General features: G+C 41.9%; 1 protein-coding gene across 6 annotated transcripts in view; it reads left to right on the plus strand.

The window, feature by feature from the left end:
- B3GALT1 (beta-1,3-galactosyltransferase 1) overlaps positions 1-8,257 on the plus strand; it is a 332,737-nt gene extending 324,480 nt beyond the window's left edge. For all 6 annotated transcript variants that reach the window (XM_080972706.1, XM_080972702.1, XM_080972707.1 and 3 more), the window contains one exon: positions 884-8,257. In XM_080972706.1, the coding sequence (XP_080828832.1) occupies positions 1,097-2,077 (981 nt within the window). In that variant the 5' untranslated portion in view covers positions 884-1,096 and the 3' untranslated portion in view covers positions 2,078-8,257. The remainder of the gene's footprint in view (positions 1-883) is intronic.
- The last annotated feature ends 10,877 nt before the right edge of the window (positions 8,258-19,134 follow it).

Consider the following 19,134-nt stretch of genomic DNA (forward strand, 5'->3'; position numbering starts at 1 on the left):
TACTGAAGCCCTTATCTGTACAGTTTGCACCAAGTTTTTTGGGGAGAACCTAGACCAAATACTTTGACCAGGCATTGCTTGTAACTGGGTATCATCAGTTCTCAGACTGCTGAACCATGTTCTTGTTGTTTCTTTTTATATTTATTCAGTGTTGATTATTTTAGTGTTTGTCACCTTAAACTCTGAGGAAAGGACAAATATAAATATATGCAATACAGGCAGCCCCCTATTTATGTGCATACAATATGTGCATGACTACATGTGCATTGCACTGAACCCAGAAGTGACCCGGAAATGTCATAAAGTCGTCATTGAAACATCACTAAACGGGCAGAGTGGGGTGCTTGCAGGCTTTTTCAAAGGGTTTCAATTATATGCAATTTCCAATGCGTACGATGCCTCGGAACGTAACCCCTGGGTAAGTGAGGGGCTGCCTGAACTTCAGAAGGCAGCTGATATTTTGTGCTATATGAGCCTACAATAAAGGGTTATTTTCATATGGTTCAGATCAATGTTAGGTCAGCCAATTATGGGATGGGGCGGGTTGCCAAAACTAGTTGTAAGAGAAAGACATCAGTATAGATATTTGTGACCTGTTGCTGAAGATCTTAGATGGGCTACCCCAATTGCTAGGCGATATTGAAAATATCAAAGTACCCAAGTGAACTGCATTGCTTTGCCATGTTAAGTTAATGATTTGCTTTATTTGCTTCCTTACAGTCGTGACCAAGCCTGTTGATAATAGTTACCATTCATTTATCTCTGCACAAAACCTTAAAACACCTTCAACCGGTATCATTTAGCATTTCAAATGTTTTGCTGCTAGCATCAACATAAACCAGCCCCTGTCCAAAAAAAATCATTTTCTGTTCATGTTTTTCAGAAATAGCACGTTGCCACAAGGAATGGGGACTACACAGGAGAAGGAACGCCCCTCAAGACGTTAAACCTTTTCTCTAAGCTCCATGAATGCGTTCCAAGTTGCTTCTCTGCGTCGAACTTTACGGCTTGGAAAGTAACATGCTGCCCTTGTGGGAGATGCCAGAGGTAGCAAGGCTATTCATTTGTTCTGCTGAATAGGAGAGCTCCATGAACAATGGCTTCAAAAGTCTCCTGTTTGTATGTCTTGACGGTCGTTTGCTGGGCAAGTGCTCTGTGGTACTTAAGTATAACACGACCCACTTCGTCCTACACAGTCCACAAAAGTTTCCGCACCATCTCAATAGCTAGAAAGAATGTCTCCTTCGGCAATATAAGGACTCGGCCAATCAATCCTCACTCATTTGATTTCCTCATAAACGAGCCGGAGAAATGCGAAAAGAATGCCCCCTTCCTGGTCATTCTCATCAGCACCACACACAAAGAATTTGATGCCAGGCAAGCCATTCGGGAGACGTGGGGAGACGAGAACAACTTCAAAGGTATTAAGATTTCCACTCTCTTTCTCCTGGGGAAAAACACAGACCCCGTGTTAAATCAGATGGTGGAGCAAGAAAGTCAAATCTTCCATGACATCATCGTGGAGGATTTCATCGACTCCTATCACAACCTGACTCTGAAGACGTTGATGGGAATGAGGTGGGTGGCGACGTTTTGTTCGAAAGCCAAGTACATCATGAAAACGGACAGCGACATCTTCGTGAATATGGACAACCTCATTTACAAATTGCTAAAACCCAATACCAAGCCGAGGCGGAGGTACTTCACTGGCTACGTCATCAACGGAGGCCCAATAAGAGATGTCCGTAGCAAGTGGTACATGCCTAGGGACTTGTACCCTGACAGTAACTACCCGCCATTTTGCTCGGGCACTGGCTACATCTTTTCAGCGGATGTAGCGGAGATGATTTACAAAACCTCCCTCCACACAAGACTTCTTCATCTTGAAGATGTGTACGTGGGACTTTGCCTGCGGAAGCTGGGCATCCACCCTTTTCAAAACAGTGGCTTTAATCACTGGAAGATGGCCTACAGCCTATGTAGATACCGGCGCGTTATCACAGTGCATCAGATATCACCTGAGGAAATGCACAGGATTTGGAATGACATGTCAAGCAAGAAGCACCTCAGGTGTTAGGACACTTTGCAGATGTAAATGCTTTTTGTAAAAAAAACACACACAAAAATTAATTGAGTAGAGAGTAAATGGATGTCTTTTGATTGGAAAATGGGATGCTAACTTTCGGGAGGGGAAGATCTTCTGTATTTTTTGTTTTGTTTTTGTTCTTCTTTACGGCTTTGATTTCTGGTTTACAGACCACATAACGCAGTTGTCAAAAAAGGTAGGGTCACATCTGTCTTGGCCAGTCTCATAATTGCATAAAGGGGACAAATGACTGCTAGATGCTGTGTAATCTATTCCTATTACACCTCCAGAATAGGAACCCTCCTCTAAGGCAAGGGTAAGCAGTCTGAAAGATCAAGAATCCTAGCTCTTTCTTTCTTGAGCTTATGCTCACTGAGATGGATTTGAATGGGGAAAGCTAAGCAGTTTTATTATGGTCTTCTATTTCAAATTAGCCTCTCCTTCCCCTAAATACTAGTGGCCTCCTGATCTGAAGCAGAACATGGGGCTGTGGTTGGAAGAAGAAGAAAAATCAGGAGTCTCTCTCCATGCAGAGGATTCTTTGGAAGCAAGTGTTTAATCTCACCTACCTGGGAGTAAGCCTTACTGGATTCCACTGGACTTACTTCTGAGTAGACATGCATTGTTAGAGATTAAAACACAGACCCCAAAATGGGATGGTGCAGGGTTTTTATTTTTTAAAAAATCACTATGCACAATTTCTTCACTGAGATGCAACATAAGGCTTTAAAATACACTAACAATAATGATTATGATGATGATGTTAAAATACAGAACAAAAAGTGCGTGCCAAAATACATTACATTACATTATATTCTTTACAAAAGGCAAATTTCTCCAGTATGTAAACTGCAAAAAAGGAACCTTTTAGAACTTTGCAGTTTTAATACAGATGGTGACATGCCCATTTATCAAAATAATATTTTCTGTTTTATTATTATATTTGTAGACACAGAATTAAAGATCACATGATTATTAAGGATATGCAGTATTGTTAAATAAAACAAAAAGTTAACTGGAAAACATCTGTAACTGCTGTGGGAGGGAAGCAAATCCTCAGCCGACACTTTCACTAGTTCAGTGTTAAAAACCGTTTGTTACGGCACTTTGCTTTTCGAAGAGCCTAAGTGCTTTTTCAATTATAAAAGGCTGCCCATAGGAATTATAGCACTGTATTCTGTAGATATAAGCATAATTAGTTTTTTCCCCATAATTAAAAGGCCTAAGAGCTACATAGAGAACCAATAGAAAGGGGAGGGCTTTCTGTTTATTACTCCCTGCATGCCTTTCCCAGTGACACTAGTAGTAATTAGATTTGAAGCCAGCAGTTATCATCATTTGACAGACACATTGACAACTTCGTAATAATAAGCCACACACATCGCTAGGTCAATTAAAAACAGTGATACCCAATATTAAAAAAACAAAGAGATTGCTGTTACAAAATCAAGCAGTGGACTCAACTCAAAATCTTTCCTAAATTTACCAGCAACTCAAGCTGGGTGGCAAGGAAACTGGGTTCCTCAAGGTGTCATTGGATACCAGCTCGTGGTTAAGGATGCCAAAACCTTCCCACTCCTGAACTAAAGCAACTTTGTGGACCATTCCCAGTATTTTTTATGGGCCATCTCATTACTATTTGATTTACTTTTTTCTTGACAGCAGAACCACAGGGCACTCTGGAAGGAGTAGTTCAGGAATAGCCAATGTGGTGCCCTTCAGCTGCTGTGGACCATAACTCCCATCATCCCTGATCATTGGGCCCTGCTGGCTGGCAACTGATGGGAGCTGGAGTCCACAACATCTGAAAGGCACCAGTTTAGTACCCCTGGAATGGGCGATAATTTATTTCCACTTAGAAGAGTAGCAGATAAATCCTCAGCTTGTTTTGCTCTTCATACACAACACATAGTTTGAATGGAATATTGTTAACAACCTCCTTTCCCCGCCCCCTTGCTGCTTCCTATGTGCCACAAGTGAATTCAGAAGTTACGATTGAGCAGGGGCAGGGTCCGTTAAAACACTAATGAGCATGCTCTCCTTTAGTTGAGGGGATTGGAACGTTTTTGATGCATATTTAATAGTCTGGACTCCGGAGATATTTTCTGAAATAAAGGGTGGAAGAAAAATATTACAAAGCCCCCTACACAGCACAGGTTCCATTTCATTTTTTTCTTTGTTTCTTTTACTAAGGAAAGTGTTTGTGCTGGAAATACTACTCAAAGATTTAGAGCAAATCTATTACAGATGCTCAGTCATTTGTTGTTTTCACCTGCCATTGATGCTTCAATCTGTGGTAGAAGTTCTGCATGGGAGGAGAAGCTTCCTCTGTGGAGGTTGTGGTCTCCCTCAAGAGGATGTGGACTCTCTTTCCTTGGAGGTTTTTAAGCAGAGATTGTCATAGATGCTTTAGTTGAGATTCCTGCATTGTAGGGGGTTGGACTAGATGGCCCTTAGGGTCCCTTCCAGCTCTACCATTCCATGATTCTATCCCTGTTGCATTCAATGCCTTTCCCTAAAAATCAACAATCCCCTGTTGCTTTTCCCATGGCAGTGGAAGAAGCAGCTGGGGGTCATTTTCCCCCCTTAAGCTTAAAATACTATTCGAGGGGGAAAGGTTCATGCCACACACAAACACATCTCCCACTCTAGTAAACAATGCATGTGGCTCAGTGTCATGTAAAATTTGACCCTTGCATTTGCCAAAAAGCAAAAGGGCAGTGGCATTATGATTGCCTCATGATTTGAAATTAACAAAAGTGTCTCAAGTTGAACATTCAAAAACCACCTATTCCTTTCCCTCCTTCTCTTGAACGCTAGTGTCATTTGTGTGATGCCACAGAGTACAGCAGTTCTGTCAAGAGATTCCAGGAAGATGTCCACTTCCAGCCCAACCCCACATACCTGCTTCCTTAGCCCAAGCAGAGAGAAAAGTTTCATATCCATCTAATTCATGCTGGTGATAATCCACACTAAAAAGTATAACAGCACAGAACACCTGCTGTGCAAATAAGGAATTTTAAAAATAGCAGCAAAGAAAAATAAGCCCACTTCTGATCACACATAACTATATTAAATTTGATAAATAATTTGGGGAATAAATCTGAATTTTAAAACTGCTGAACAAACAGCAAATAAAAGCAGGCCAAGTAATTAACAATTTCCATTTAACTTAGATGGCGTTACTGGCAAAGAGAATATGCGCAGGCAATGGACAGAGCACATCTCAGCATATCAATAGAGTTTAAATTTTAAATATCTAATATCAGAGATGTAAAGGTGTTTTGTTCTAATATCACATGGTAGCTGCGCATGTCGGTTTGGTAGAGACTTCCCATATCAGTCCTAGAAAATGCAAGCAAGTCCACACACGCTTGTGGCTGCTTGGTGGACATCGGCTGGATCTAGACACATCAAAAAAATTGTTTCAGAAAAACGCATTGTACACTTCAAAGGGGGAAATCGCATTGGCGAAAGATGGAACTCCACAGTGCCATCTGGTGTCACAGTGTTATAACACATACAAGGCGCTTTTTCTTTACTCATGTAGCTGAGTAACTAGCAGAAGTTAGTCATCACTTAGGCTGCAATCTTATATACAGTTGCCTGGGAGTAGGTCCCATTGAACTCAGATGGGGCTTTCTTCAGAATTGATATGCTCAAAGCATCTGGATTTTGCTGCAGCAAACAAGCTCAGGACTAGTTGGGCATCCGAGAAACATGGGAGGGAGACAGCATTTAGGAGGTGCATAGGCTTGCTCACTCAGTGTTTCCATCCCACGTACATCACCTCAACTTTCCCACATTGAGTGGGCAAATAAATGCTTAGAAATCTCCACTTGATAGGGAATCTGAACAATGCAGGATTTCTCATCATGCAGATATTTCTAAGCATGCTCAGCTGAATGTACTTGCAAGTCTCGTTCTGAACTTCACACTCAATGTGCAAAGGTTTCCTGTGGGGATGAGGACATTAAGGGCAGGGATTGTGCCTGTGTCCACTTTAAGTCATTCATGGTCAATGCTTGAAAAGGGCTTCTCTTTAACTTGCCCCCAAATGACTGCAATAGCAAATGATAGCTCAATGTGTGAAATGCCTATCGTATGTCACAGGTCAAACGTTGCAGAGAAGAAGTTTTTATATCAGACACTGATATGTGTTCACATGATGCATACATCAGCTTTAGGATGTAGTAGGGAAAGTAGCATTTCACTAGACCAGCATCATCCGATGAAAGCTGCTCTCTAGCCAGGAAGAGAGACATTCAGATACATTTTTATCATACTTACAGGACAAAGATACCAGTGTAAAATCTGTTCTATCTTTTAAGATAGTTTGACTTATTTTAGAAAGTATGTTTTAAGTATGCAGCATGCATTTAATGTACTGTGCAAATAATCTGTAAGAACTGATACCTTTGCTCAATATTTTGTAAAGGAACTACTGGATGTCGGTGTGCCTACTGGTTGTGTAACACAACCCAAACTAGGATAAAAAATAGTGACAGTGATGGTGAGCGTTAGTTATAAGCAATGACCAGTTGCACTGATGCCCAAGAATGTCTCAGGATAGAAGTGGAACTCATTACAGATCACAAAGAAGTTACAGCTTCAATAAATCACTTCATCTTTGGGTACTTTGTGTAGATTGACTAACATTTTACTACCAACATGCTGGAAGGCATTCTGTAGTGGCTGTTAAAGAGTTCCTGTATTTCGGCTTGATTAACAGCTTATGCAGAACCTCAGCATTTTTCTGACACTTCTTATTGGTTTTCTTATATGAGAGCTGCTTTCTCATTAGCACACAGGCACTAAGTGGTGGCCAGCAATTTGCAATCCAGCATTACACAGGACTGAAAACTCACAGTGACTGAGATGTTACTGAACCTGTGCCTGAGACATTCTTGGACCGTAATGTCAACAAAACATTCACTGTGAGATGTGACGCAGTGTTGTCACATGGTGAGTTAAAACTCACCATATGACAACAATGTCACATGGAGAATGTTTGCAGATATTAAAGTGCACAGATGGAAACTCATCATTCGGAAATAGCAGGGGATGTATAGACTGAGTAACATATAAACCGGTTCCCTGCTGGTCTGTGGCCATATCATGAATCCCTCCAGTAACAAACTCAGTACGTTTCAACAGAATTGGTGGCAAAACTAAGAAATAAGGAGGAGATATCATATCTCAAGGAACTCTCAAGCTTTTAAAAATATTTAAGACACCCACAAACAGGGCAAAAAAAGGGAGTCCAGTGAGCATCCTCAGTAGCCACAGATGATTGAATGTCTGTTGGCAAGAAAAATGGAAAACCAGGGGCATGGAGAGACGAATGAAATGCTCAGCTTGAGGGAATGGCTGGATGAAACCCTCCACAGGAGTGCTTTCATTAGGAGGAAGGACAAACTGCACATTTCACATCATAGGATCCTACATTTCATTCTTAGAGAAGCTGGCAGGCTCTATAAAATATCTAAGTATGTTGGCTTACCGTATGAATTATTCTTGGAATATATATGAGAGATATGGTTTCAATGCAGTATTGAATCACAATTAGCAATACATCAAGATGTAATCAGTGTTTTAAAAGAGTACAAGGCAATCTAAGTTCAAATCCAGCAGCTATTTAAAGAAAAAATCTAAAAATGGCAAGATTACTATGGGAAAAACACATTTTCAACAGTGAAGAAATAAGATCTTCCTAAGTCAAGAGATTTTGAAATTTCCCTCAGTGTTGCATTTATGCTTAGCATTCTCTCCTCTCTCTCTCTCTCTTTTTCTTTGACAGATCTGTAAATATTCATCACGGAAAGTGTTGTATATATTTTAAATCAATTTATTCTCTTTCCCACTGCATATGTCTGTAGAGTCAGCTTGCAATGTAACATTTTGTTCTGCATGGAGCTGCGACAGGCTTTTTATCTCTTAGTGTTTCAAAAGCCTTAAGCATGAGTGCCCTGATTTTTGAATGTACAAGAAGTTTTTAAAAATAACTGGTTTTTTATACTTTTCTTAATTATTTTGAGCAAATTTGGGAGGGGGGTTAAATCAGCAAAGGGAGACCAATTTTGGAACCTGAAACCTGCATACAAGTCCTGTTACTTGGAAGTATTTGGTCACAGAGAGATTGTAAAGAACCAACAACTACTGGGTTTTTTTTTTAAAAAAAAAATCTTTGAGGAAAATAAGTACTTACGTTACTTTTGAACAAACCACTCTTTTTTTTTTACAATTGCAACCAACATCCGAATCAAAGTCATGTTTGATTTTTGTTGAAATTTGAATGGACAAAGCACATGTTGCCAATAAGCTTTCAGAAGTCTTATCTTCTGAAGAACTATATAATAATAGATTTCCTTAGTGGGCGACTTTGGAGGATTCCAGAGTCATTAAGATTTGGTGGATTAGATGACCCCTTATTGGGATTAAACCTTTATAGAGTCATGTAGAGAAGTACAATTTAGGAAGGAAAAAAGGTAATGAACTAAGAAAACTTGTTGACATTATCTGAAGTTTAAATGTACCATTATATACAGATGGCTGTATTTATGTATTTATTTGTCAAAACTGTATATATTGTTTTATCTAGTGTAATTGTCTAAAAGTGCATTTCTTCTAGTTGAAAAGTATTATCTAGGGGGTTGTGGGGGTGCCAGCCAAGCTGCTAATCAAGTTTTTATAAACATATATATAAATGTTCAAAAAAAGGTGAAGGGGGAAAATGAAAGTGTCCTGTACAGTTTTCTTTTTTGTCATTCCTTACTGAAATGTAAACTAGACTCAGACAGCACGAAGCCAAGCTATAACCACATCTGAGGAGGACAGAGTGTTGTTTTGCTGATTGTTTTTAAAAATTGCAGGGGTGGGTGAGGAAATAAATTAAGGAAAAATAAAGTTGTATCAAGTCGTCATTTCTACAATGCTTTCCTCAAACATGTTGTTTCATGTTTCTTGAATAAGTTATGTATCCTATGGAACTGTAGCTAGATATATTGCAAGCATACAGATAAGACTCCTAGTAGTAAGCCATGCTAAATTCGGGTCAAAATCAGTTCAATTACAGGGTTAACACTTCTCATAGTAACTTAGCAGGTCTCTTCAAGAGTGAAACCTGCTCTTTAGGAAGCTGAAATATATTGACTCACAGTACGAATAGGATGCCAGGGCAAAAGAGACACATGAAAAGATAGGTCAGAATTTGGCCAAGACTCAAACACCATCCATTGGTCATGCTTCCACAGCTGCACAATATGAAGCAAGTTTACATGAATGGGAGACAAGTTCATCATAAGAAGGGAGGACGTCGTAAGAGCATCTTATCTAGCTGCTCTGACTCTTCTTCTCTGGAGAATTTCCTGTTGGAGCTGGGAGCAGCATAGCCCTGTACTATGTTAGCTCACCCTCAAACAAGTGAGGGGAAGAAGAGTTTGGATTTGGATTTGATATCCTGCTTTATCACTACCCGAAGGAGTCTCAAAGCGGCTAACATTCTCCTTTCCCTTCCTCCCCCGCAGCAAACACTGTGTGAGGTGAGTGGGGCTGAGAAACTTCAAAGTGTGACTAGCCCAAGGTCACCCAACAGCTGCATGTGGAGGAGCGGAGACGCGAACCCGGTTCACCAGATTACAAGTCTACCGCTCTTAACCACTACACCACACAGGTTCTACTTGCTGGTTATACCTTGCCCCTTCTGTTTCAGCCCCATCACCTGGCCCTCACCATCTTGAATGCATTGGAGGGGAAAGGTGTGAGACGGAGAGCCTGCTCCACATGTGTGGGGTCCCTGCACTGTCAGAGCTTTAAATTGCAAGAGGAGTCAACATACTTAAAGCAGGCTCTCTGCCTCAGACCTTCTTCCTCCAATGCATAAATCCCAAACTGTGGCCCATGAGCTTCATTCAGGTGTTCTGCAGGGTGTCTGTGGATTTGTGGTTAAAGGTGGGAGATGGCACATCCATTGCACTGAATATGTATATTGATTTTCAATTCTATTTTATTACTCCTTTCCATTCCTGTTCTGCTTTTTATTGTTTTACATTTTAGATTCTATGAAATTAGAATTTCTACAAGTGGCAGAATAAGTGTTAAGTGGTCCACCAAGATCTGCAGCAATCTTCAAGTGGTCCATGCTGGGAGGTGGGGGAGTTTGGGAACCACTGGTATAGATGACAGGGGGAAGACACAATGTTGGGGGCAGGGCCAGCCAATCTGGCCTGACTCTTCCCTTTGCACCATGATAACTACATTGAGAGTAGAGGGTAAATGTGCTAACCTGCACATTTTGTGTATGGGATATTCTGTATGAGGTTGAACAGAATAAAATACTTTATCAATATGGATATCTGCCCCCATCAACAGTACTTTATCTTTGTTTGGTCTCATTTTGTGGACAAGAAGTCTTTCTATACCTACTCCTTTTGTTTCATTCTGGTCTGCTCCCATTGGCTCAAGAGAAAAAATGGAAGACAAACCAAGGAGCGTTATTCTTTTCCCATCAACAAAACACTATCTCCTTCGGTATACCACTGCATTTTAAGTATCCACAAGTGTCTGTTTCCTCACACAGTGGCATAATTGCTGCAGGTAAACAAAAGAAGTGCACATATAGCTTTGATCAGAACTTCCTGACATCCTCAGCCTCCCATTGCTAGCAAGCTCAACAGCAACCACAAAAGGCCTGCCATTTATAAGCATCCCATATAAATCCTTCATTGGTATTCATTCATTGACTTTCATTTATTCATTCATCATCCACACAATGAGTATTCCAGCGCTTCCCATATCAGGACAACCAGGATGTCAGAACTGCTGTCAAGGGAGTGGGACCTCATTCAAAACAGCAATATTCTGCAGGGCGGGGTGAATTTATGCCACATCTAAGTTTGGTGATATATGTAATCATCTGATCAGTTGCATAAAACCATTCTAAAACTTCCATACAGTGCTACCTCAGGTTACATACGCTTCAGGTTACATACGCTTCAGGTTACATACGCTTCAGGTTACAGACTCCGCTAACCCAGAAATAGTGCTTCAGGTTAAGAACTTTGCTTCAGGATAAGAACAGAAATCGTGCTCCGGCAGCGCGGCGGCAGCAGGAGGCCCCATTAGCTAAAGTGGTGCTTCAGGTTAAGAACAGTTTCAGGTTAAGCACGGACCTCCGGAACAAATTAAGTACTTCTTGACAAACCTGCGATGTCAAGATTTATCCCAAATTTCCACCCCTGTACCGATTTCCTGTCATCATTTTTGCCCTAATATACCAAAGCTTTGATAGCTCTAGGTAACACCTACTGAGGCAAGAAAATAGATTAGGTGTTACAGTACAGCAGCATCTCTTGCACCATATACTTGATCACAGTGGTGCAAAACTGATGTTTCTTCGCTCCTGTTAGTTACATGACACATACAGTCACTGCACACTTGGACACTGAAACTCTAGCATTGCACCTTCCAGTCTGAGCGGCACACTGCCTTTTGACACTCGCTCCATGGATCACCTATTTCTAACCCACTCAGCAGAACTCATTACCCAAGTGGCATCCTTGGTCTCATGATAATCTCTTCCCATGAACTTTAGACCTGGAGAAAAGTAATCCACGTTTCCTTTGGTCAGCATCTTTTGAATTATTTTCTTCTTTTTATTTCATAAGAGAAACCAAAAAGATCCATCTTCCTTCATTTTTCCCCCCATCTTTTTCTTTTTTCTCCAGTAATAAACTCACTGCTTGAGGGGCTTCTTTTAACAATGGATCATGCAATTGCTTCATATTTAAATAACTGTCAAGGCTTCCTGTTTACCCCTTTATTGCACCGCCTGCTGGCTACCTGCACATCTTTGTTAGAATTTGGAGCTTGCTGTACCCATTAAATATACTCTGCTGATCACTATGTTTATCTTACATGTTTCTTTTACATGTGGTCCTGGAGTAGCCGCTGGGACCATATAACACAGGTCCTAAAGTATCTTCACTGATTCCCAGTTGTTTCCAAGCACAATTCAAAGTGTTGGTGCTGATCTTTAGCCCTAAATGGCCTTGGCCCAGTATACCTGAAGGAGCGTCTCCACCCCCATCATTCAGCCCAGACACTGAGGTCCGGCTCCAAGGGCCTTCTGGCGGTTCCCTCACTGTGAGAAGTGAAGTTACAGGGAACAAGGCAGAGGGCCTTCTCGGCAGTGGTGCCCTCTCTGTGGAATGCCCTCCCATCAGATGTCAAAGAGATAAAGAACTACACAACTTTTAGAAGACATCTGAAGGTAGCCCTGTATTGGGAAGTTTTTAATGTCTGACATTTTAATATATTTTTTATATTTTGCTGGAAGCCGCCCAGGATAGCTGGGGAAACCCAGCCAGATGGGTGGGGTATAAATAATAAAATTTATTATTATTCTCCCCTGTATTTTTTTACAGTTATTCTGTATCTTAGTCCTCCTTAAGTGATGAATTTCTTCTGACGCACTGGGAAATTTCCAGTGCTGCAAAATAATAATAATAATAATAATAATAATACTCAAACAAATGTAGCTTCGCCCATGCTCACTACCATATATATCCAGAGCCCTGTGATCCAATTACTTCATAGGAGAGGACATCTCCGTGCAGCACAAACACATTTTTGTGAGTGCAGAGTTGCCCCTTCCTTTGACATGGATGGAGATGCCATTGCAGGTTGGAGCAAGTACTGCCATGTTTTAGCATGATCAGATGCAGCAGAGAAATGGGCTCTTCCTTGGGATGAGCAGATTCAAAAGAGCAGAGATCATACACCATTCACACAAATCTCCTGTTGTATTTTATCATCCTATCAGGAGCAGATCAGAGCCTCTAGATCAACGAGGAGAGGCTGGGATTGTGCCACATATATAGGCTTCAAAACAGAATTGCAGATCAGAAACAGATGTTGGGCACATTCATTGCTCTTGCAGGAAGATGGCCTTAAGCAAAAAGCACATTAAATCATCCTGGCAACTGCTTAAAATGGACAAATAACCTTTGCAGATAAAGTCAGGGGCAGTGTGTCATGGGCTTTGAAGACACTCAGACTCAGGACGCAAGGGAGAAACGTGCTAAGAGGAAGGCACGCTTGGCAAATCCACACTGTGATCAACTCCCACCCAGAAACCAATGTCCCCATTGTGGAAGGACGTGTGGATCCAGAACTGGCCTCCACAGTCACTTACAGACTCATTGTTAAAAACGCGTTTATATCTTACTCAGCTACGAGTGATCACCCAAGAAGAAGTAGATGTGTTTTAGCAGCAGTTTTGTCTCCATGCCACAGATCTTGCGTATTTTTCTCTCTCCCCCAAATTGCCTGTGAGTGACTGTAACTGTTATCCAGGGTTTAATTAATGTACAGCTTAAAGCTGCATGGCTATTAGTATTAGGAGGGTGGGTTTTTCCTGAGCTTGATTATCTTAATTACAAGCACTCTATTTTCTCATTTGGTTAATTGTCATAGATCTCCCAATGTATCCACAGTACTGCACAAGAAGCCAATATAATTCTTAAAAGTACTGAAACGAGGCCTCTCAGGAGAGTATGTCTGCCTCGAAAGAATATGCATGCAATGAAAAACTTTGCCCTGAACAATACCTGCCAACCTTTGGACTTAAAAATAGACATTTGTGAAACTGAAGAAAAGACTACTCAGAAAGGTGGTGGAGGCAGTCGGCACAGCTGCCGCTTGTGCTTGTGCAGAAGGTTAAAAAACACATTTAGCTTCCTTACAGCAAAAAGTCTGTTTATTCGATATTATACCAGCTATGTAACTGCCATGCTGCTTGCAGTGACCTGAGCCTTCCTGTAGCTCACTGGATTGTTTTAAAAGAGGATTAGGCCAGGGGTCAGCAAACTTTTTCAGCAGGGGGCCGGTCCACTGTCCCTCAGACCTTGTGGGGGGCCAGACTATATTTGGGGGGGGGGATTAACGAATTCCTATGCCCCACAAATAACCCAGAGATGCATTTTAAAGAAAAAGACACATTCTACTCATGTAAAAACATGCTGATTCCCGGACCGTCCATGGGCCGGACTGAGAAGGCAATTGGGCCGCATCCGGCCCCCGGGCCTTAGTTTGCCTACCCATGGATTAGGCTATCAACGCCTACTAGCCATGATAGCTATATACAACTTCCAATACAGAGGCAGAATACCTCTGAACGCCAGTTGCTAGGAATCACATGCGGGAAAAGTGTTGTTGTACTCAGATCCTGCTTGTCTGATTCCCCATGGCATCTAACTGGCCACTGTGAGAAACAGGATGCCGGGCCAGATGGCCTGCTTCAGGAGGGTTCATATTTTGTGGAAACAACAGCAGAGGATTCGTGAAGGCTTCCTCTGCGGATTTAAATCAGCAAGCAGAGGCAACCTTGGATAAAAGCTTTGTGTGAGTCTGCAGCATGCTTTGATAAGCATGGTGGATGTGCCACGATTGGCAGGAAGTACGAGCCTGGGATTCCTTTGCCTTCAGGCACTGTGTCGTAGAAGGGAATTGTGGGGTGTATAATTTTTCTAACTCTCCCCCTTACAGGAAAAGGTGAGTTGCGTGTCGAGGTCCCCAATCCACCCCCAAAATAACTCACAACGGAGACGTAATTTTTGTTTAAGATTTTTGGCATGATTTTGGCCACAACTTTATTAAAATACAAACGTGAGTGGTTGTTTAGGCATTGGTTAAGACTATCTGTCCCCCCGCCTGGGGACAGAACTGACTTCCGGGCACCACCGAAAGACAGTGCGGGGGAAAGCAAGATGGGGAGAAATGGAGCTGAGTCACAGACCCTCAATTCTCACCCGCCTGCTCCCCGAAGGCTTGCCGGCCCTAGTCCCATTCCAGGGATTGGAAGAAAAGATGGCAAGCCCCAGGATTCCTTTAACGGAATTCCCTTTCCGCAGCAACCATGGAGGGGCAGGCCCAGCCTATCCTAACCCCTCCTCCACCAGATTTATAACCAATGCCTAACCACAACCTTACAAGTTGTGACGATTTGCTACGCAGTAGGCAAAAACCACCCAGCCGGCCAATTTCCCAGGTGGAAAAATTCCTACCAGGCCCCTGCTCAAAGGCAGACGACCCCATGACAGGCATAGCAAGGTCAATGCAACAACCCCTTACTCTAGGGCGGGTGGGCGGGTGATCCGTTGCACGCAGCAAAAGAGAAAGTACAAGGCTGCGTGCAGAGTATTTAAACCTTTTACCCCTCCCACCAAAATTGCAACACAACTTTTGCCCCAGCAACTCAGCAATCCAATCACTGCCCCATGGCCATCTTGGAGAACTTACCCAGCAACAAAGGGGGTGGCTCAGTAGACCCCACCGCAACACGTGCTCTCCCTGAAGGAGAACATGCTTTCTTATCCATTTATACACACACCCACACCCACTCATTCCAACACACAGAATCCACAGAATTCATAAGAATCCACACATAACACCTACATATATCCATTCCCACACATAATGCACACCCATTCATTCATTCACACACAACATTGCAAAGCAACAACAGCATTATCCAACAGCATTGAACCAAGGGAGCTCGCATCCATGCCCGTAATTAGTAGAGTTACAGATTTATCCCCTCAGCAGAAAGCTAGGCCTCCCTCATCCCACCCCCTGCTATAAAATAAGGAAAAGGTCCAAAACCTGCTGGGAGTAATATTACCACACTCAGACTTGCCACTGGAAAGGAAAGAGGAAGCAGAAATGGCTTCTTGGCTGTTGCCCTCTGAGCTGTGTCCAGTTTGTTAATGGGCTTCTGACACAGAGGCCAGTCCTGACCTCAGCTAACAAGCACAAATAGAGTTTTGTGCAGGTCAGTTCAGAGGGCAGGCTATTATCTCCCTGTCTGGTACACCTTCTTTAAGTTGTCCACCTTCCCCATGGATTTTTTGTTTCTTTATTTCGCTGCCACAGCAGCTTGAAATCCAGCTGTGATCCCCTCTCGATCATCCCAGCGTCACTGTTCTCTGACTGGCTGTCTGAGGAGTTGCAGCTGATTAAATTACCACACTCATATCTTTTACTCTAGATGCTGCCTTGGAAGTACAATGGGTCCTCAGTCACTCAGCATGAGCAACACAGGACCAAGGGACGGAAAACCTGTCCATTTCACTTCCCCTCCATTTCTCATTTTCCCAGTCTTAAATTCAGTTCTCCACATTTCTATGTCGGTTATGAATTTATTTTTTAAGTTCTCTTGGAAATTTTAGTGCAAATTTCTCCCAAAATATACCTTTTTAATGAAATTTTGCCGAATATACAGTTTTAAAAAGCAATTTTCACCAACATATGCATTTAAAATGCAGTTTACCCTAGACTGTGCATTTCTGAAAACATTGCTTGGCTGGAGAACTGCATTGCAAAATTCAGAAAAGTGCCTGTTGTGGATGGCTGTTCTTTCAATTTGTGTATTGTTTCAGAGAGAGTGAATTAGGTAGGTTCACCTTCAGATGAGAACTAAATCTAAGTTCTCCCTGTACCTCTTCATCGCCCATAGTTTACTCAGTCCAGATGCAGCGGAAGCTGAGATATACCTTGCTGAGAACGCAGCAAACCTGTGCTGTTGCTATGTAGGAAAACAGATTTTTCCATCGAAATCCCAATACTGGCCTTGAACAAGGAGGGAATATTGGCAGGTGTCAAGGTATACAGTGGTACCTCGGGTTAAGTACTTAATTCGTTCTGGAGGTCCGTTCTTAACCTGAAACTGTTCTCAACCTGAAGCACCACTTTAGCTAATGGGGCCTCCTGCTACCGCTGTGCCGCCGGAGCACGATTTCTGTTCTCAGCCTGAAGCAAAGTTCTTAATCTGAGGTACTATTTCTGGTTTAGCGGAGTCTGTAACCTGAAGCGTATGTAACCTGAGGTACCACTGTATTTCAAGGTTTAGTGACATTGTTGAATCTGGACACCATGCCCCATCTTTTTAGTTTTCATGATCTTCATCTTCCAATGCTCTTGTTTTTCCAGCCTGAAATGCTTTCTTATATTTTTGAGACCATTCTGAAGTACAAACAGGGTGTGTTTTTTCAGCCAGAGCTCACAACTCTGACATCCCTCTGGTGGGCATCATTGCCATTCTAAGAGAAGAAGGGAGAGTTCTCATGGTGAGTTCTGGCACCTCTTTTTCTAGAAAAATAGCAACGAGTACAACTGTTTATAAGCTTCCATTTTGTTTTAAGATGGACGGACAACCTTACTTTGGGGAAGGCCAGAACACAAACATAGTGGATAGATACTTGACTGAACGACTAAACAACAACAACTTGACATTTGAGTGGCCTCTACACTGAGAGAGAAATCCACCAAATGTACTATTCCCTAAATGTTATTCTGAATGGGCAGTGAAACTGGCATGACGCCATGGTACTTTAATGATAGATACTAATCTTCTTCAGTAACGGCTAAATTTTCCAAAGTTCATCTGACAATTTACGAGTAGTTTGATGAGACCAGCTTAGTGATGCTTTTCAAAACAATATAGAGGGCAAATGTGAGGTGCATATAATCAGGAGGATCAATGGGCAGGTGCACCTTTAAAAGGCGACAGTAATCCATGAGCTACAGTTCAACAGATGTCAAGGTGGAGGTTAGGCTGGTTTAAATGGTCCTTAAGCTCTATTGTTTACCACCATATTCCTTGGAATCAGCATTTCTACAGTCAGGAATAAAACTAATGGGCCACAATAAGGAATATATATACTGCGAGGCATTTCAATAGCATAATTTATATGTAAATAGACACATAGTCAAAAATGGTATATAGTCACACATGGAAGACATACACTATGTGTTTTAATTTGTACTGCAATTTAGCTGTTGCTTCCAACAGATGGGAGAGTCGTGCAACACTTTCAACTCATTTAATTACTTATGTAAAATATTGGCTTGTGTTAATTAAGTTCAATAAATTACATAATGGTTCAGAGATTCTACTAAGAGACTTTTTGCAGATGATACAGCAGACGTAATTTATTTGATGTCTACAGATTGAATAGCACAATGAAAACTAAAAAGCAATCCAAACTTTGAGGAGGGATTTTTCAGTTTCCTCTTTTTTTAAAAGAACAAGGATAAAACGTATAATAAAACTTTATTAAAAACAGAATTACCTACTCGACAATCAGAGAAAGGGGATCACAGAAAGTGAGAAGAAAAGGAGTAGCCCCATCCACACTTGTCTTTGACTCTTCCCACACATGTCATGCAGTCCCTGACAAATTTTCCCCAAGGGGATGCAGTCCTCCACAGACAAAAAGTTGCCCAACCTTATGTTGGATTTTGGTTAAAGAAAAATATAGGTACAATTAAATGAGACTTCCTGGATGCCTAAGATCCAGGTCTGGCGCATGTACTCTTTGGTGAGAGAACCCCAGCAGATATTTAAAATCACAAAATATGCAGCAAAGTAACACATGGAAATTAGGTTATTGGACCTTTCAAATACAGTCATCCTTCATGTTACATTTGCTTCATGATACATTTTTTCAGGTTGCGTCCCGTGGCGACCCGGAAACACCGGGAAAGGTTACTTGCGGGTTACGCCGCTCGCGCAGATGTGCAAAATGATGTCACGCGCATGTGCAGAAGCGATGAATCGCAACCCGCGCATGCGCAGACGCGCTGCTGCGGGTTACATTCCATTCATGTTGCGAACGGGCCTCCGGAACAGATCCGGTTCGCAACCAGAGGTACCACTGTACCCCCTTCTGAGTTGCTTCCAAGATTCCCCTCGACCACACATTTGGTAAATTTAAAAAAAGGTTTTTGCTTACAAACTCTTCAAAGGTCAGATTTGTGTGCTTTTCCACACAGTAGTCAGAAAACACAGGCAGTAAAACTTAGGTTCCAAAGTGGTTAGAGTTTCTAAATCATTTGTATAGAATCACAAAGATGGCTTCTGTCAGCCGCACAGTCGAAACTTGAAGCAACCATCTCAGACCTCCTTATTCATAGGAGTTCTCATAATGGAATGAAAGAACAAAGAGCTTGATAGCCATTCCTCCCAAGGTGATCGGGGGGGGGGGTGG

Source organism: Podarcis pityusensis (genome assembly GCF_964106645.2).
Source record: "Podarcis pityusensis genome assembly, chromosome: 1".
In the NCBI taxonomy this organism is placed as follows: Eukaryota; Metazoa; Chordata; class Lepidosauria; order Squamata; family Lacertidae; genus Podarcis; species Podarcis pityusensis.